The sequence below is a fragment of the Pteropus medius genome, unplaced genomic scaffold (assembly GCF_902729225.1).
Source record: "Pteropus medius unplaced genomic scaffold, Ma_sr-lr_union100, whole genome shotgun sequence".
Taxonomy (NCBI): domain Eukaryota; kingdom Metazoa; phylum Chordata; class Mammalia; order Chiroptera; family Pteropodidae; genus Pteropus; species Pteropus medius.
This window is the reverse complement of record NW_024340701.1, coordinates 478,997-498,963: the sequence shown is the minus strand read 5'-3', so window position 1 is coordinate 498,963 and position 19,967 is coordinate 478,997. Positions and strand designations below refer to the sequence as shown.

At 51.2% G+C, this 19,967-nt stretch overlaps 1 protein-coding gene across 3 annotated transcripts in view; it reads right to left on the bottom strand.

Annotated features, from left to right (window-relative positions):
• Window positions 1-5,246: 5,246 nt before the first annotated feature.
• The window catches only part of PTPRF (protein tyrosine phosphatase receptor type F), an 82,588-nt gene continuing 67,867 nt past the window's right edge, over window positions 5,247-19,967 (bottom strand). For all 3 annotated transcript variants that reach the window (XM_039883594.1, XM_039883600.1, XM_039883609.1), the window contains 14 exons: window positions 19,558-19,712; window positions 16,914-17,029; window positions 13,819-13,916; window positions 10,812-10,935; window positions 10,469-10,644; window positions 9,676-9,795; window positions 9,301-9,455; window positions 8,935-9,220; window positions 8,672-8,850; window positions 8,334-8,460; window positions 7,995-8,120; window positions 7,552-7,706; window positions 7,325-7,460; window positions 5,247-6,940 (listed from right to left, as the gene is read on the bottom strand). In XM_039883594.1, coding sequence (XP_039739528.1) covers window positions 6,872-6,940; window positions 7,325-7,460; window positions 7,552-7,706; window positions 7,995-8,120; window positions 8,334-8,460; window positions 8,672-8,850; window positions 8,935-9,220; window positions 9,301-9,455; window positions 9,676-9,795; window positions 10,469-10,644; window positions 10,812-10,935; window positions 13,819-13,916; window positions 16,914-17,029; window positions 19,558-19,712 — 2,022 coding nt within the window. In that variant the 3' untranslated portion in view covers window positions 5,247-6,871. The remainder of the gene's footprint in view (window positions 6,941-7,324; window positions 7,461-7,551; window positions 7,707-7,994; window positions 8,121-8,333; window positions 8,461-8,671; window positions 8,851-8,934; window positions 9,221-9,300; window positions 9,456-9,675; window positions 9,796-10,468; window positions 10,645-10,811; window positions 10,936-13,818; window positions 13,917-16,913; window positions 17,030-19,557; window positions 19,713-19,967) is intronic.

Genomic DNA, 19,967 nt, shown 5'->3' with positions numbered 1-19,967 from the left:
TAAAATGCTCCCAGCTGATACTGATACTGATGGCCTCCAAATTCACTTGAGCATGACTGTAGACAATATAGGAGTGTGTGTACATTTTGGGTTGTTTCCAACTTTTCAGTATTATGAACTATGCTGCAGTGACTCTTTGTCCATAGATTTTTAAAATATTTGTCCATTTGTTTCCTGTATATACATTTCTAAAGATATGTCACCGAGTCAAAGGTAAAGTGTATTTTAAGGCTTTTAATACATACTGCAATTTTTCCTCCAAAAAGGTAGAACCAGCACAGATCCCCACTAGCAATATGAGTGCCCAATTCCCCACACCAGTATTAACACATAACTTTTGCCAATTTGATAAACAATAGTACCTGATCATTTTTTTCAATTTGCATTTCTTTGATTAATAATGAGGCTGAGTATCTTCCATATTTTCATGGAATTTGTGTATCATTTTTATAAATTGCCTATTTGTATCCATGCCCATTTTTCTATTAGGGTGTTTACTTTTATTCTTATTGCTTTGAAAGCAGCTTTATCTAGTAGAGATTTAACCCTTTGCTTGTAACAAATGTTAAGCATGGTATGCTTAAGAAAATGCTTTAGATCAGGCTGGGATAAAGGGTTCAAGGAGAGATGGGCCAACTGACCTAGAAGAGCATGACAGGTTTAAAGTTCCAGGCTGTCAGCACTACGGATGTTGAGAGGCTGTGCTCAGCTTCCTTGTTACATTACAGCTCATTCTGGAAACTGGGATGGCTGCACACATCAGACAGTGCATCCTCCCATCCAGCAGGGCTGGATGAGCACAGCTTACTTCGATCCCAAGGCTTCCTTTAGACTCCAACCAGCTTTTCTTTATAACACACATTCTTCAGATATGTTATTGTCAATTTTATCAAGGTATAACAACCAAAATTGAGGGAGGGGTATTTTCCAAAAAGAATCTAATGTCCATTTGGAAGAAAAACAGGGGAGCAGCACTAATTAATTTTGAAAAACTAAAAGGATAATGATGAGGGGACTAGCTGTGTCAGCTAATAAAATGAAACCAAAAAATTAAATGAGTAGACGAGACACATGAATGAAACAGACCTGAGGCCCAGAAGTAGACTGTACTCATAACAACTTCTTATGTGACAAAAAGGTGGCATCACAGACCAGTGCAGAGAGGAGGGTGATCTAATAAATAATTTGGCAGAAGAAAAAAATTTAGACACTCACATTAACCATACAGTAAAATATTTTTTAAAATAAGATTTCCAAAAGATAGTAAGCAAATGGAATCAGATTGATGGAGAACTCAGAGCTGAGAAAACCACAGCCCAAGATGCCTGAGTCAAAAGAAGCCTGGACAGGTTTTAAGCTCTGAGTCTACAAATCAAAAATCAAAGTGTGCGATGGAGCAAGCATTAGGGTAAGTTGATAAAGCAACCCATTAGCAGTCTCAACGGTTACCCTCCTTCTTCTTTAACAGTTTCTGGGGAAACTTTTTTTTTTTTTAATAAAGACATCCATACCAGACAAAATTAAAACTGAGATAAGTGTAAAAGAAAAATATTTTCAGATCTACAAGAACCAGGATGTTTGCAACGCTATGTGGAAATATTTCATAAGGAAAGGACTAACATGCTGCACGAGAAACGGTGGCAGCTGAGTGTGATCCAGAAATGAAGGGAAGAAAAAATTAGATTTGAAATTGATGCTTGAAAGATTTTTTGAAAACATGCAATTAAAATGCTGTTTATTGGTTTTCAATTTTTAGAACAAAAGAATTAACTATAGTAATAGGAAGGAAAGTATTATTAACCTCGACAATGTGAAATAACAAAAAATGGTAGTCGGAGTGGAGAGAGCAGATCAAGGAAAGTGAGCTAATTTTCTCATTCTTCATAGAAGATAATCAATCGATACTGCCTAAGTTGATAAATCAAGAAACAGATGTTTAACTATATTGTCACAAAGGAGCTCCAGAATTATTAAAAGTAATACTATATCTAACAAAACCAGGAGGTACAGGAAGGAGATCATACAAATTGACTAAATCCCACAGATTTTATTGTGAGGAGTCACCAGCTACCACTGACTCAGGTGCAACTTATTGAGATACGATGCCCACGACCTGAAGAACTAAAATTAGAAGCTCCAGGGAATAAAACGAGTTGGGAAGAGGAGAAAGGAAAGATAACCCTTTTTTTTTTCTATCCTTCAAGACTGTTTGAATTATTTTTATCTATTTTATTATGTGCATCCATATCTTTTAAATAAAAAAGCTATATTGATAACTATGAAATTATGGCATATCTGCAGCAGCTTAAAAAATGAGGTGCTGACATGGAGAGAAACTTACAATAAACTTAAATGGAAAGGGTAATTTCCAGAAGGATATGAATAACATGATTCTAGTTGTATAAAAAAATAAAGTTTATATACATTTGTATATTCGTAGCAAATGCCCAGAAGGGTATATAAATTGTTGTGACTCCCTCCAGGGAGCTGGGGGACACAGAGAGAATGGGGACTTTAACACTTCTATCCTATTTGTAAGATTTTTGTTGTTTTTTAAAACATAGAAGTATTAATTGTATAATTTTTTAAATTATACGATTTGAAAAAAATTAAAGTACTATTAATTCTTTACAAGAAATTAGGAAAATTACAAAGAAAAAAAATCACCCCAACTTACAACTCTTGGTGTATTTTTTTTCTCAATGCATCTGTTTCCAGCTATTGGCAACAGGCAGACCTAGGAGTCACAGCGACTCCACCACACCCCAGTTGAGAGCCTCAAGTTACTCAGCCCTAATGTTCAGCCTTCCCCATCTCAATAAATGGCAAGTTCATCCTTCTAGTTGCTCAGGCCAAAACTGGAGTCAACTCTGACTCCTCTTTCTCTGATCCAGTCCATAAGCAAATCTTTAGTTCCACTTCCAAGATATAACCAGTATCTGGCCACTTCTCGCCACACCTGTGTATCTCCCCTAGCCCTCCCAAAGGTCTGGGTGTTATCTCCATTTCTCCTCTGACCTCGTCATCCACTATTCTCATGCCTTGCTCCGGCCACCCTAGTAATCAAACCTTCCCCATGTGCCTGATACCTCCTATTCTAATCACCCCCTCCCCATGGCATTTATCACTTTCCAGCAAACTATGTAAGTTTATTTTTCATATGCATTATATTTCAGTCTACTAGAGTATAACTACCACAAGGTCAGTTCATTGATGTGACTCCTACATAGCAAATGCTCATTAAGTATGTTGAATGAGTGCAGACCTCATTTTCTCATCTGCAAAACGGGCATAATAGGACTCATTCTGTACACTGCTATGAGGACATGAAAAAAATATATTTCAAATTAGTTGCTCAGCAGGGCCGCCTAACCTCACATAGGATGGTCAAGGATGGCTCTTGAAGGAAATATTTCAGTAGAGACTAATGAGCAGGAGTTAGCCAGCTGAGAGGTGGAAGATAATGCTCCAGAATAGCTTGTGGTAAGGAATGGAGCTGAGAGAGGATACGGTGAGGCAGGAACAAAACTTAAAAGGTAACTGTCATGGCTGGAGGTAAGGGGGCGAAGGGCAAGGAGGGAAGGAGAGGTTGCAGAGGCAGGTCCTGCAGTCTCAGAAACCTGTGGAGTTTGGGCTGACTGAGTACTTGGCAGGGTCTCATCAGGACAGTGAGATGGTCCTGTCTGCTAATAGGAAGAAATTGCTCTGGCTGCAATGCTGAGAATGGGTTGGCTGGAGCAGGTAGACCAGGTAGAAGGCATGGCTGCAGTCCAGACAAGACGGGGTAACCTAGGACAGAACAGTGGAAATGCAGAGAATTAAACAAGTATGAGTGAGAGGAGGCTGAATGGGCAGGGTTTGATTAAAGGTGGTGGTCAGAAAGAGATGCCTGATTGGGAAACAGAGTGGACAGGGTGCCATACACTATACTATGATTGGGGGTCCTAGAGAAGTGAGTTTAGAGGTGGGGATGGGATGAGAGTGAAGGGGGAGCATGGCTGACACCAGGGATTGGAAAAAGGGCAGGGACTCTGGAGCAGACATAACCAGGTATGGGTCCCAGCTCTGGCACTTACTTAACCTGGGTAGCCTGTCCTCTCACCTGTGAGAGGAAAGGGTCTGCTCTGCTGGGTTGCTCTGAGGCTTAGTGATCATGTCCATAAGGCACTGTGTGCAGACCCTGCCTGGTGCAGTTCTGACGCTTTTGTTCCTCAAATGACAGTGACATCTCTCTCTCTCTTGGAAATATTCAATGGTTCGTTCTTTTATGTAGCTAACAATTATTCAAATTAAATACTATCAAGAATAATGCAATGATGGTATTGTTTTTCTGAACAAATAGAAATATGCCAGGCAGTAAATGAGGTGCTAGGGAAACCAAAAAGGGCCCTAATCTCAGGCCTTGGTCACTCAGCCCAAGGGGACAGATGCCAACACTGGAGTATAGTGAGGGCCGCGATGGTGGCGGCCCAGCATGCTGCAGAGGTACTTCACCTGACAGGGACACTTACATCTCTTTCACAATCGATTCAAAGTCCTCAGCTGGTTCCAGCCTACGTTTCTAGCCCATGTCTCCTTACCCATCATGCTGCACTCCTTGTGGCTTCTATTTGCGCTGCTTCATACATCCAGGCTTTTGTACAAGTTGCTCTCTCCATTGGAAATCTTTTCTTACCTTTGAAAAGTAACCACTACTCACCTTACGAAACATTCAGATTCAGCTAACGTCACCTCCTCCAGGAAGCTTTCCCTGGAGGTCAGGTGCTGCCTCAGTGTTCCCACAGCACCTCTGTGTTGGGCTCATCATGACACTCTATAGTCTGGTCAGTGCCGACTTGAGTTTCTCTTTCCCACTTGTTCTGGGTCTCATTTGTCTAGGTCCCCAGAAGTCCCATGGTTTGACAACCTGGTAGGACTTGTCTGATCACTAGTGGAGAGGCCACACCAGCGTCCAGTACCCACATTGCAAGAACTGTATGTTTGCTGATACATAAAGGTGTGTACACTCCCAGCGCAGGGATCTGGGTCCAATGTGTGGTGCTCTTTACAGGTGCCAGTGGCTCAGTCTTCAGGGTTTGTAACTGCTCCTCTCTGAGAGTGGGCACCATGCCACGAGAGCTGGTCTTGTCACAAATACTCTGGACAGCCTGTCTCTTTAGGAATGGGAAATATCCAGAACTTACCCCTAGGTATTAACTTATAGGGTCTAGACTCTGATTCCAGAAAGAGCTGAGACAGAGGCCCAGTTTGTAAGAAATCTGATTATTCAAATTTATTACCATCAAGAATTATGCAATGATGCTGTAGTTTTCTTAACAAATAGAAAACAGACTGTGTACAACAGTGAACTCTACAGCACTAGCATCCACAAGGTAAAAATGAATGTCTCATCCAACATTACCAACCCTGGATTGTTGATCTCGACCGAGCCTAGCTAGATCTGGAGACGTCTGCTTCACGTCCCTCAGCTAAAACAGCTATGCACCCTTCCCCGCCCCCACTTACCTACCTAGATAGTGCTGCCCAGAGAAGAGGCCCTCTCCCTGCCCCTCAGCAAGCCAAGATTATAAAGATTGATCATAGTACCATTAAGAGAAATCCAGTAGTCTTGCCACATTGGTTTATGAGGGCATCTCGAAGAAGTAGAAAAGGGCAATTTTCATGGGCTTTGAAAACAGCTGCAAACCAGGGAGGAAATCATCTGGCCCCTTCTCTAAGGACAGACATGTGCTACCAGGCCCACTGGCCTGGACCTGAAGGGCCAGCCTCGCCCCTGCTTGGCCCTGAGGTGCGCAGGGTGTGTCACACACCCTGTCCTGTGCCAACTGCCTTGGCCACACGGCCAGACCCACAGCCTACCAACACCATACCACACTGCAATGCTGGGGACAAAAGCAAGGCTCTGTGGGCCCAGAGGTCAGCCTGGTGGCTTCCCGGGGAGGCCCAGGCACACAGAGCCACCTCCCCTCTAGGGGGTTTGAAGTAGAAGCCAGGATGTGACTTTTTCTTTCTTTCTTCCTTTTTTTGGATTTTTTTTGTTTGCCTGTTTTTGTTTTTGTTTTTTTGTTTGCTTTTTTTAACATTCGCAAACACTATGGTGATGAGGAACGCCTTGCCAGGCAACCCCAGATGCGTCTGTGGTTCGGGGCTGTGAATGTTAAACACACACTGGAACAGACAACTGAGGCTGAGTGTTTCCTATCTCTTCCCCGCCCACCACTGTCTGTGGGGCCTAAAATAAGGCTCTTAAGGAAAAATAAAACAAAAGTTAAAAAAAATTGTTCCCTGCATTTGGCTGAAACAGGATATTGTCTGAAAGGCTGGAAGAGCAGTAGATTAGTGAGGCTCCTGCTTAGGCTGGCAGCCCTCGCTCCACACACACGAGGAAGGCGTTTGTCCTTCCGAGGTGAAAGTCATACAAAAAAAGATTCAAGTGAACTCAAAAAAGAAAACCACACCCCATCCCCCACAGCAGCCCATTTTGCAGTTAACAATTTGCAAAAGGAAAAATCAGAGGGAAGAGCCTAGACTCCCTCAGTCTACCCGACTTAATGTATAAAAAGGAGGTTTTGTCCCATCCCCACCCCATGAAAAGAAGCATGAGAAACGCGGCAGCAGAACAGAGAACTTGGAGCGGGCTCTGGATGGGCCTGGTGGACAGTGGCTGTGGCGCCCACCCACTCGCCCAGGGGGGTTCTGGGCTCTCTGTTTGGTGTGGCAATGTTCCTGAAACGCTGTGATCCCAGTGGGCTGTGCTCTGCCAGCAACGGCATCCGTGCAGGAGGGCTGGACGATGGTCGGTATGGCTCAGAGGAGCTGGGTCCCCTCCAAAGCCCCCAGGCGGGGGCAGTGGAGGAGAGGGGGGCGGTAGTTACGTTGCATAGTGGTCAAAGCTGCCAAGGTACTCCAGGGCTGCACGGTAGCACAGCTGGTACTGGTCCTGCCGGGACAGGGGGGCTGTTCAGTGTAGGCAGTGCCAGTGGGTTCCCCAACACACTGGCAAGGGCACTCACTCTTTGCTGGCCAGGAGCAGGTGCTGGACCCAGACACCGGCCCCAGGCAGTGTCCAGAGAGCCTGGAAGAACCTCTGAAGGTTCATCTATCTCCTTTCCCCACTGCCCACAACCATCTGCTGTCCCCCTCTGCGCACCCCATAAGGACTGCTATGTCCATCCCTAGCTGGAGCCAGGGATGCTACTGGTGCTCAGTGCAGGGGCCAAATGATGAGCGCATTCCCTTCCTCCTGCCCCAGCATCCCTGGCAGAGCAGGCAATGGCCAGTGCTGGTGGCATGTGCCTGTGTGCCGACCCGGTGGCCCGTGTACCTCTGTCTGCACCATGGCTGGGCGCTGTGTGCGCAGGGTCTTTACAGTCTGAAACATGTCCACCACGCCCTCATAACGCATCCGCTCCAGGACGATGCTCAGAGTGATGAACACTCCGGTGCGGCCCACGCCAGCACTGCTCAGGGACAGCATTGGGTCAGGGGTCCTGTCCACCAAGCCCGCAGGACCCCCGCCCTGGCCCAGCCCCCCCCAGGGACTAGCCCCACCTGCAGTGCACTGTGATGGGTCCATCCTGCCCGAACTGCTCCTTGGTCTTGTGCACCTGCCCGATGAAGTCAATGAAGCCCTCCCCCGTCTTGGGTACTCCCTGCTCCGGCCAATCTGTGAACTGGAACTGCCGGATTGTCCTCGACTGCCCATCCTGGGAGAGGTAGGCAGGAAATGGGGTTAGTGTCTTGGGCTGTAGTCCCACCAGGCCAGGAAGGTAGGATAATGACACAGGTAAGCATGCTGTGGAAGCACAACTCCACCATCATTGTCATGCTGACCAGGCTCCGGGAGATGTGCCCCGCCCCCTCCTTCTCACAGGAGCCTCAGATTCCTGGAATTGGAGCTAGGGCACCAGGCAGGCAGCCCCCGCCCCACACAAGCTTAGGCAATTACAGGCATGCTTTCACGTAAATACACATGCTCCCCTGTCCACACTCACCCTGGCATCTGTGACCTTGAACTCACGGAGGATATACTGTGGCATGTTGTACTCAGCCATTGGGTCAACAACAAAGTACTGGTAGCGAGCAGAGCGCTCTGCTGGCCAGTACTGGTGGCACTTCTCCTGTGGATAGAGGAACCAGACCCCATGATCAGGTGGGGAGGAATGTGGGAGGGGAGTTCCAGGTTTCAGAGGATGATGGGGCAGAACTCCTTAGGTGGTGATAATGGGAGTCAGGGGCTATGCTGATGAGTGGCTGGGTATGAAAGGAAAGAAGAGTGAGGGGGTGGCTGATATGCTCCCCGGTGTGAGAAGGGCCCTCGGGGGTGGGCTCACCCTGCCCATCTCCCGGAGCCTGGTCAGCATGACGATGATGGTGGAGTTGTGCTCCCACAGCATGCGCCAGAAGTCCTCGGTGCTCTCTGCCAGAGGCCCCTGCGTGGCTATGTAGGCCTTCTGCTGTCTGGGGTGGACATAAGACTGGACATGCTGGAGATGCTGTGCTTCCAGAGTCTCCCCAGACTGCCCAGTCCTCCCTTGGAGCCCCGCTCAGATTGCCCCTCCTCCAGGAAGCCCACTCTGGTCTTCTGGGCTGGTCCTACTCTGTTACAGCACCAGCCAGCCAGGTGTAGGTACCCGGAGGGCATGGTCACAGGCAGACAGAGCATGCTGACCTATAGCCATCCAAGAAGCTGGCATTGATGTAGTCGGAGCCCTCCACACCCCGGATGGGCTGCAGACACACACGGGTCAACTCATAGGGCATGATGTTCACCAGGCGGTTCTTGAATTTGTTGCAGGGCAGGTTGGCGCTGATGAAGCGGGATGTGTGGGCCTTGGAACTGGCCAGCAACTAGTGAGAGAGAGAGGCTGGTCAGGCCTGGCTTCCTAGGGGGACTCATTCCCATGACCCAGTCCAGGCCCACCCCCGGCCCACCTTGAACTCGAGCTCCATGGCGGTCACACTCTCCCCAGGAGGCACTTGGCCCAGCTTCTGGATGTGGGCGTAGAGGTTGCGGGCAGGCACCTCTGTGTGTCCGCATGTGGCGGCCTCCAGCAGTGCCTCGTGGATGAACACGTACTGATCTTCTGTCTGCACCATGTAGTTGCGTTGCGACCGCATGCACGTCACGTGGCCGTAGATGTCAACCGTCTTTTCGTGCTTCATGCGCTCCAGCATGGCGTCGATCACGATGAAGCAGCCCGTGCGGCCCACGCCCGCGCTGCAGGACATGGGCTCGGGTTGGGGCAGAGGTCCACCCATCTCTCATCCCGCCCCTTGGGTGGCACTGTACCCTCTCACCTGCAGTGCACCACCATAGGCCCTGCATCGAGCGGGTTGCAGGCCTTGACCCGCCGCAGGAAGGCCAGGATAGGGGTTGGGTACTCAGGAACTCCGTGGTCTGGCCAGGCCATGAACTGGAACTGACGCAGCTCCCGCTTCTCACTGGAGCCACTCTGGGGAGAAGGGTGGGGAGAGACGGTGAGACTAGGAAAGTTTGCCTGCTATAGACTCAGGGCAGAGTAACCTAGTACTGGCCATCACAGCGTACTCACACACCTCTGAACCCCAGACCCCAAGTACCCACTTGCCCAACTCCAGCACACCATGCTCAGATTAATGTCCTTATAGGGCCTGGGAAGGGTCGGGGGGACAAGCACCAGGGCAGGGCCATACCTTGTGGAGTGCGAAGGTGCGCACAGTGTATGTGGCCAGCTCCACTGTGTCTAGCAAAGTCACCTGAATGAGGCCGTAGGTCTCAGTGCCACGAGCTGGCCAGTACTGATCACACTTCACCTGCAGAAGGACAAGCAGGGCAGGGTACAAGAGTGTTTGGAAGTGTCCAAAGGCTCAGAGGGGTAGGGTCCCCGGGGCCGAAGCAGGGTGGAATACCTAGACTACCTGCCGACAAGGCCCTCCAACCTTAAACTCTCAGACCCACTGTGTCACCCCATCACATCAGGTTCTCATGCGGTTGCCACTGCTGACCTAGCTGGGGGAATGAGGCCCATGCTGAACCATATTTATTCATGATCAAATCACACCAGGCGCATTTTCTGCCAAATTTACCCATAATGTTTCTGTGCCATTTTCAAACTCTTGTAAATTTTATGTTCCACTCAATGCTTTGCATTGCAAAAGCAAATAACAGCCGCTCTTTCCACTAATTAACTTAAGAGATGTGTTAATGCCCCAGGAACATTCCAGCATCTGGGGAACATGTGAACGTCGCGGGAACATGCCAGCAACTGGGGAACATATTAACATTCTCAGAAAATGCAGCATCTGGTGCAACATATTAACATCCTAGGAATCTACTAGTGTCTGGGGACCACAACACCTCAGAAAGACAATAGCGCTTGGGGCGTCCCTTGAGGAACTTCTTCCCACAGGGACAGAAGAAGGCGCCCGAAGTCGCCTGGTGGCGTTTTCCCACCCCGCCTCCTGGCAGGACCCTGCGCAGTCTCACCCGGGACTTCTCCTCCAGCCGCGTCATCATGACCACAGTGGCTGTGCGCTGTTCCCACACCATCCGCCAGAAATCGCCCATGGTCTCAGGCAGCGGGCCCTGTGTGGCAATGTAGGCATTCTGCTTGCGGTAGCCATCGATGTAGTTGGCATTGATATAGTCGCTGCCTGGGACACCTATGGACAGGAAGGGACGTGGGAGAGCATTATCCCAGGGCCCCCAGCCCCACCCTCCACACTTCAGTGCACCCCAGGACTCGTGGGCTTCTTCTGCAGGATGAACTGTCACCCTAGCCAGCAAGGAGGAGAGCAGGGGATAGAAGGGGGCCCCGTCTTTGGCTTACCATCGATGGAGGTAAGGATGACACGAGAGTGGTCGTAGGCAATGACATTTGCATAGCGGTTCTTGGGCTTGTTCACCTCCAGGTTTGAATTCTCCCATGTGAACTGCTGTCCAGGGTCAATGGACTGCAGGCAACAGAGGAGGCAGGTAGACTGTGGTAAGAGCTGAGGTCTCCCTACTGCCCCCTTCTAGGTGATGCCAACATCCAGTTCCTTGGCCACAGCCAGCCTCTCTAGCCCACTGTGCGCCGGTAAAGGGTGATTGCCAGCTTCCCCAGCCATGGAGCTCAGGGACTGCCATGTCATCTGTCAGGAAGGCGATGGGACCAAAGCCTTCTCTGACCATGGTACCAAATCCCCTTGCCTGGTAGAATACTCGGGGGTGGCACAGGGGCAAGGGAAAGTCCCTTTGGGCCCTGCACCCAACTAATGAAATGAGTGCAGGACAAGAGGAAGCAATGGCAGCCAGCTGTGCAGTACCCACCACTGCTGAGGGCCCTGGACACCCACTGTACCACCTTGTCCGGGTGGGTCTTCATCTATCTTCATGGCTGTTTATCGTATCTCCTCTCTTTCCACCTGCCGTTTCTATAAACAGGACACAGCACTCCTCCAGGGTTCATTCCTGGGCCCTCTTCAAACTCCACAACCTTCTGTGAGTGACCTCATTTACTCGCAGGATCTTACTATACCCATGGCGCTGGAGCTGCCCGTAACCCAGCTTGCAGCCCAGAGTCTCTCCTGAGCCCCAGTCTAAACATCCAGCAGCATAGCCTCCTGGACATCGCCCCCTGGAGATCCCATAGGTCCTTTAAACTCTGCCCTTGCCAAGCTGACTCCATTTGCTTCCCCTCCAAACCTGGCTCTGCTGCTTGGGACTCAATCTCAGTGAAGGGCACCATCATCCGTTTACCTAAAAGCCTTGGCCAGAACCTGCGAGCTGTCCTTGAAACTCCTCTGTGCCTGTCCCGTCGGTCACCATGTCCTGGTGCTCCCCCCTGCCCCTTAACTCTCTCAAACTTGCTACCACTGGCCTCTGCCAGGCCACCCCAACCCAGACTTGGCATCTCCCTGCCTCTCCGCTTTGTCCCCCTCCATCCTGCAGCCAGAATAATCCTCATACAATCTAGATCTGATGATCAATTTCCTGCTTAATGCCTGCCATGGTTCCTCATTGCCTCACCTCAGACAATAGTAATAGCTCAATCTTAGAATTTGCTGTGTGTTTGGCACTGTTCTAAGCACTCTGCATGTATTCGCTCATCTAATCCTATGAAGCAGGTTCTATTATTATCCTCTCTTTACAGATGGATACGATCTCAGCATAGCACGCAATGTCCTCCATGTTTTGGCACCAGCCATTACTCTCCACAGGACAGTGTGTACTGCTTCCGTGAGTCCCCCACAGCACACCCCAACCCCACCCCTCAGCCTGCCTGGGTGCTGTCAGCCTACCTTCTCTGCACACGTCTGTCGCATTCAATACTATGGCATAATGTCCTATCCCATGTTGATTATCTGTCTGTACTCATCTCTCCACTGACTGAGCTCCTCGAGGGCATTTGTCTCCATATCCCTAGCAGAGATGGCACACAGGAGGTGCTTGACAATGCATGATGGACAACTGACTGACCGTTAGAGGTAACAGAACTATGGGATTCTAGCAGAGGGGAAGTCTATAGGAGGCCAGGGTAGCCAGGGATGACTTCTGGCTGGAGGATCTTGTAAGGAAAACTTAGACTGGAGTCAAGAAGCGGGCAGAAGGTGGAAGTGGGAACACTGGGAGCGTGGACAGGGAGGTACAGAGCCTCATCAGAAGGGCAGGTGTGGGACATGGAACCAAATGTGTATGGGCTGAAGACCCTGGAAGGCCATCCTGGCCAGCTGAAGAAATGAAGGCAGGGAGCCCAACTCACTGGATTTGTAACCCCCGCAGCAAGACCCTATGGAAAGCAGGGCCCTGGGTGCTCCACAGGTGGGGGCAGCATGCTTTTCTCGTAGAAGCCATGTTCACCTATCTGCCTGTCACGCTCAACTTCCTCTGTGGAAACCTGGCCCACAGCCCGTGGAAGGGGAATCGTGGTGTCTATGATACCAAGGGTGGACATCTGACCAGAGAGGAGCAAACTCCCAGACTGAGCCAGCCCCTCCATCACCTGTCCATCCCTCACTGACTGAGGGTGAATCCTGTGCCAGGAGGAAGGGAAACTGGAAACCGCAGAGCTGAGCTACAACAGCTTCCTCTGTGCTCCTTAGAGGAGGCGGGGCTCTCCTTATTACCTCCTTTGATAGCAAAGCACCTCCTAGCTAGGTGGCCTGGAAGTCCTCAGACCCCAGGCTGAGGGAGCAGTGCTCTAAATTCTGAGCCCTCAGCAGGTAGGAGTCAAGGCCAGAGTGATAGAAGCATGCCTTGAGCAGGAGGGTTTGTGCAGCCTGAGCTGAGTCCCTGATTTTCTATCTCTGTGATCTGTGCAGCTCTGAGAAGACATGAGCACACACAAGTGCAGGCACTGGCTGTCAGGCAGGCCCAGGTATGAATCCTGGATCCCCTAGTTATTAGCTGTTTGATCCTGGGCAAATCACTTCCCCTCTCTGAGCCTCAACTTGCTCATCTGTAAGATGGGATAATAACAATACCCATTTCACAGGGTTGTGGGGAAGACTGAATGCAGTGATGCATATTAAGGCAGTGCTAGCTTACAGCAAGCTCTTGGTAAAAGCCAACCATTGTTACTGATCTATGTGTGTATGCATGAGTGCGTGAGCTTTTGCCTCTCTCTGGGAACATCTGAGTACGTGTCTGAGTATCCAGACCTGGGGTGCTGAAGGGCCTCGGCCAGACCCAGTACCCGAGTGGCTGAGTTCTCTACCTGCCATTGCTCACTCCTCCACTCTGTGCTCTGGGCAAGTCTGGAGCCCCTCACTCAGAGCTGAGACCTAAGGCAAGACAGGAGCTGGCATGGGGCCAAGCCTGGGCCAGGCACATGGCAGGGAGTGAGGATACCTCACCTCATACTCCTGGGAGAACTTGAGGCCGTCGTTGGCTTTGAGGCGCTCAATGTTGTCCGCTAGGTCTGTGATGGGGATGGGTGGGTGGTCTCGCATACCTGGGGGAGTAGGGGCACACACAGGTAGAGTTAGCATGAGGCCTGAGCGAGGTGGCGGACAGCCCCAATGCATGTATGTGCACATGTGAACACGTGTGACCATGGAGCACTCGGCACTGGTGGCATGGAGACAGCGGCACATGCGGCGACAGGGATGGTGGAGCACACAGCGGCTGGAAGTGGGGAGAGGACAGAGAGGGAGTGTGTGTGCCGTGAGCATGTGTGAGCATGTCCATGGGACACAGTGCTGAGTGGGGGCACCAGGGCCCCACCTGGCGGGTTCTCAAGAGGGATGAGAGGCTTCCTCCCCTTCCAGGCTGGGGCTGGAGCCCAGGTTAGGGGCAGCTGACAGGATGGGGCTGTGGGCTTCTTTAGCCTGCACCCCTGCTCCAGAGCCCTGCCTGTGGACAGCCCTCCTGCCCCTCACTGGCGCCAGTCACCATGGGAGACTTGGTGACATCGTCGTCCCAGCACTGAGCATGTGGATGGAGTGATCGCGAAGTATGGAGACGAGGCAGAGTGACGTGGAAAACACGAAGAGAGAAGCGGAGATGAGGAGGGAGAGGTGGAGACAAGGAGACAAGAGAGGCCCCCAGAAAGATGTCAGATTAAGGCCTGAGGCAAGAGAGCTGGAGAGACAGACACAAAATATGGGTAAAAAAGTAAAAAGGGACAAACTGGAGTGAGAGACAAAGGTAGAGCCAGGGCGTAGGTAAGGAGAAGGAAGAAGACTCCAGGACAGCAGGAGGAGCAAGGTTAAAAAAAGAAAGTTTATATATAGAAATAACCAAGAATGGAGCAACAGGTCAGAGAGCAGTGCTATAGAGGCAGGAAACACAATAAAAGCCAGAGGAGGCCCTCCAAACATGGGAACTTGAAAACTAACTTGAGAGTATTCAAATCTGGGGACACTGGTGAACCCAGAGAAAAAAACAAAAAAATATATCGGGGTAAGAGAAGAAAAGCCTCAAAAGAATCAGCCTCTGGAGGGATAATGTGAAGGGAGGAGGCTGGAGGCTGAGAGGGCTTCTGGGGAGGGGCGTGCGCAGGAGGAGGAGGACCGGGGGCAAGGAGGGGCCTCCCAGGAAACACAGACAGATCTCCCACCCAGAGCTGAGCTCTCCCAGCTCCCAGGGGCCTGGGTGGCCTTGGTGGTGGTGGTGGTGGAGGGTGTAGAACTCTTTTTATGATTACATTCTAGGTCCAAACCAACCCTTAGTCTCTCTGGTATCAAAACTTAACCTTGGCTATTTTCAGATGGTTTGGCAAAAGGGAAGTGTGCTTTTACACAGAGATGTGGCACGTATGGCAAGAAATGAAGGGTCAGCCCACACAAGAACAGGGAGATGGTGACTGGTTACTCTTAAAGCTTTTCTGTGGGATTGAAGAATATTCAGAATGAAAATTAAACGATAAGAGAAAAAAAAAAAAACAAAAAAACGAGTGTTTACTGAACTAACACAAAGGAAACCCTAGGCTGTGGTGACTGCTGCTGTCCCCACGGCTCCTACCCATTACCTGTGCCCTTCTGTGTCCTTGGTCTCCCTGACACTGCCCGTGTCCACAGGGGCGCCTGTCCCCGGCAGCAGCCTCAGTTCCCTGATGTCCACATTTTTGGGGATGTCACCGTGCTCCTTCCCACTGCCTGACCTGGGCTACAGTCCTTGCAGCCCCCGCCCCGCTGCACTTGGCCTTTAACACCATTGCAGACCCCTCCTCCTCCTTCATGCCTCCTTTTCCTCTTCCATCCCCACCATTGCCTTCTGGCCCTTGCAGCCACAGGGATTCAGGGTCTGTCCCCTGGGCCCTCAGGCTGCTCAGCAACCCTCCCCACACCCTCTCTCATGACCCTGCTCTAATCACTTTCATCTTACGCCCGAGGAAACAGGCCGAGAACTCCGGCAACATGTTCCCTGGCACAGGCCTCACCCACTTCTCATCCTCTCCTGGCCTAGACTGAGTTTTCCAGCTGAGGACCTAGGTATTCTAGAATAGAGACAACTGTGCCTGCTGTGCTCCTGTCTGAATTTCTGACTCACAAAAACTGTGAAAGATAATACATAATTATCGTTGTTCTAAGCCATTAAGTTTTGGGGTAATTTAATATGCAATAATAATTAGCTTATATATACACAAACCCTGTGTGTGTGTGTGTGTTAGTTCACTCATTCATTCAGCTGTCTGTGTATTTGTTTCACGGGCATTCAATAAGAACCCATTGTGTGTACAACACCAGGGATGACACAGATGACTAAGACACAGTTCCTGGTTCCACAGAGTTCAGATTGTCATTAAGGCAATCGTAGCCCAGGGTGAGAGATGTCATAATGGAAGAAGCAGAGAGTTTCTGGGAGCTGAGGAGAGACCACCCCCACCTCCCCAAGCCTTTTAGGGGGCCTGGGAAGTCCAAGATATGTCACCCAGGGGAGAGGTCTGAGCTATGTCTGATGGAGCATGGGGAAGGAGTGACACTTCTGGTAGAAGGAATAGCCAGGGAGTCACATGAGAGTGGCTGGGGAAGGAAGGGCAGGCACCACGCCCTGTGCAGAGTCTCTGAACTCTCACGGTGAAGCTGGGGCCAGCCTCCAGGAAGGATCGGATGTGGGTACATCACCCTGCCACAAGTGTCTGATAGGGCATTTCCTATCAACACATCCCTTTTTCATGTGGAGGGGCCAGAGTATAGGTATTGGCCACCCTGTGGCTAGGATGTGGGTTTCATAAGGATCCTTAGCCCGTATTTGGAAGAGGCCTAGACCAAAGATGAGGCAAAGCCTAAGCAGCTGGGCTTCTTCCCCTGAGAGGCTCCTGGGCCCTGGGGCACCTGTCTAGCTGTTGGAAATAGGGGTTCCTCAGTCACTTCAACCAAGTGGATGATACAGGAAGAAGGGCAAAAAGGAGGAACAGGAAAAAGGGCACAAGGCCAGGGTCCCTCTGTAGAGACCCCAGGAACCTGCAGGCCTGGGCTGGGCAGACAGGCTGGGGGAGCTGCCTTACCTGGGGTCTGGTAGTTGAGCCTCCGCATCTCCACAGGGTCGGAGGAGTGGGCCAGCAGAGAGTCCTTCAGCCCAATTGACTGCTCATCCTTGGATGATGGGGAGTGTGTCCTTTTCCTGAGGAGGCAGAAGGGCAGATGATGAGAACCCGAAGTCCAGGCAAAGGACATGGTGTGGCTGGCTGCCACGGAGCCCATGTTTATGGTTCTGTCCCCTCCCCTCCATCCTGCCCCCTCCTGGGGTCTCTGAGTGCGAGGGAGCCAGCGGCAGAGCAGCGTTAACATGGAAAACATAGGGTGGGGGTGGGGAGACAGCAAGAGGAGAGAGTGGACAGAGGGAGGTACAGCAAGGGAGAAGGGGTTGCAAAGGCTGGTGGCTCCTTCTGATAGAAGGCAGATCACTACTGCTAGGCAGTGGCTGCTGTCCCCAAGGCTGCCACAGCTGAGACAGCAGGAGCCACCAGGAATAAACATGCAAACGACACATAAGATACGCAAACATCACAGAGCGCTGGGCCCCAGCTGTCTGGCCCTCAGTAGCAGCGGGATAGGGAAGGCATCACCCTAGCCAGGCAGAGTTCTCCCTTGCTGGCCTCAGCTCCCCTGACTACAAGGACAGGATCAGACACAGACTATGAGGTCTAGCTGCTGACAAGTATCCAGGGTTGCTTCTGCTCGGTGGACACAGGTATGTTTGGAGAAAAAGAACTTCTGTGAGTGTGCATGAGTGTGTAGCAGTACACACTTCCCACTGCCCTGTAGGCAGTGCTCTTGGCGTATATGCAAGACTCTATCTCCCACAGCACTTAGGTAACTCAGAGAACAAGGAGTCCGGTGGAAGGCTCTGGTGAGCCAAGAGCCAGTCTGTGCAAGCAGGGGAAGCACCAGAAGACAGCACTACTTCTGCGCCCTGAAGGGCATGCTCTGTGCAAGGTACAAATGGAGAGGGTGATAGAGCCTGCCCAGAGCCTGCTGAGCTGACTAGATAGCCACAAGCCAGGAGGCTTCCGCTCAAAGCACTGCCCCTCCCTGCTGGGCCCAAAATGTACACAGGGATAAGAAGTGAAAGGGGAGGCGTGTGAAGAGAGAAGGAATGACTCCTACCTTTCTTGTTTACTAGGTCCCGAGAGACAGGCAAGGACAGAAGAAAGGAATGGTCACTGTTTCCGCCAAGCACTCAGGCCCTCTCATGACGTGGGGGGGCACTATGGGACCTATGGCACCCACATGGCATTCACGGGGTGGGGGGGGACTGCCAAGACCCAGATGGGAGTGGGAAGGAGCATGAGTGGGTATGGGGGACACTCCTCAGGTCCCCACTCACATGTCTCCATGCCTTGGACCAGGACAGCCTGTCCTATTCACCCTGGGAGGAGGGAGCCAACTCTTCAGGAAGGAGGCACTGGGTCCAGGTTAGGAGTCAGAGATCAGGGGTTAGGGGCAGGGGAGAGATGGGGCAGAGAGTAGGAACTCATACATGGAGACATGTTCAGACACACGGACCAACATATGTTCATTGACAAGCGTTCACTGAGGTGTCTTGTGGGCTCAGCCTTGTCCCGGGTGCTGGAAATGCAGGCTCAGTGATGTACCCAATGAAGCATCACTAGGGCAGATGAGGGACAGTGTGGGAACCAAGCGAGAGCCTGGAAGAGAGGCTTGAAGGGATAAGAAGGAAGTTGCCAGGTGGACAGGGAGTGGGAAAGCTGCAGAGTAGAGAGGGCATAGCCCAAGCCGGCAGGGAAATGCATTAGCTCAGTGTGACGATGTTGGGAGTACAGGGGCCAAACTGGCCAGGTGTTTAACTGTCAGGTTACAGAGGTGGGGCTTTATCTTGGGAGCCACTAAAAAATTTTAAATTGAGATGATGAAGTTAAATCCTTGGTAATACCTTTCAGGCTGCAAGGGGGATGGATAGGAAGGGGACACTCTGACAAGGAGGACTGAGGCATGCTGTGTGCCAGGTCCCCAACCGCCTACACATACATTATCTTGTGGAGAGCCCACCGGGACAGGGAAGAGGAGCAGACCCAGTGATATCCAGGATAGGACTCACAGGAGACAGTGGAGCGAGAGGGAAGAGGAAGATTAAAGGTGACACCAGCTTTGGTTGGTAACTAGGGGGATGGGAGGAGGGTTTTGGGGAAGGTCCCAGACACTGAGTCTAGGACAGCAGTGGATGCTGCTATCACAGCAGGCACTCAATAAATGTCTGCTAAGTAAATGTCCATGGGCATGTGAGCCTGCAGCTCGGTCTGGACCTCCCTAGCTCTAACCAGGAGCCAGGCTAGGGAGTCATCTAGGAATGGTGGCAGAGGAAGTGTTGAAGGTAGGAGACCAGGAGAGGGCAGTATCTTGAAGCTGAGAGAGGGAAATGCTCACATCCACTAAAACAGAGACAGATGGACAGACACACCCATGGATACATGTGAACCAGCCCTCTGTGAAGACTCAGCTTATCACATCTGGGTAACAGACATACATGTGCACACACACTGCTTCTGCTCCTCCTGGCTTCCCACCGAGCCCAGAGCTGGGGTGCAGGCTGGTGCAGGCTTCTCTGTGCCCAAATGAACCACGCCTAGGGATGGCCTGAGAGTCCAGGGACAGGTGGCCATCCCCTGGAGTCCTGAGCACAGCACTCACCTCTTGAACAGGAGGATGGCGATGACAATGAGGATGATGAGGATGACTGCCAGGACTGGGCCTGTCACCCACAGCATCTCAGGCTCCTCCTGCTGCTGGGCTGGTGCCACCTGGACCACGATCTCATCAGAGTAGGGGCTGGAGGCATAGCGCTTCTGTGGCCCAGTGGAGGAATAGCACGGCAGGTGAGCTCAGTGTGAGATCTCCCACCCTCTGCCCACCAAACCTAGAGCAAGGGCTCTGGGGCTGGGCTACGCTGGGCTGGCTGGGCTTGCTGACGTAAGCCTGGTCAGCTGACTGAGTCCCAAGGGTCGATTAGGTCTGACCTTCTGAGTCCTAGGGACTGGTGTCTTGAGATCCCTTGTGCAGGTCTAGGGTCTCAAGGGCTCCCCAGGCCTGGGATCTCAGAG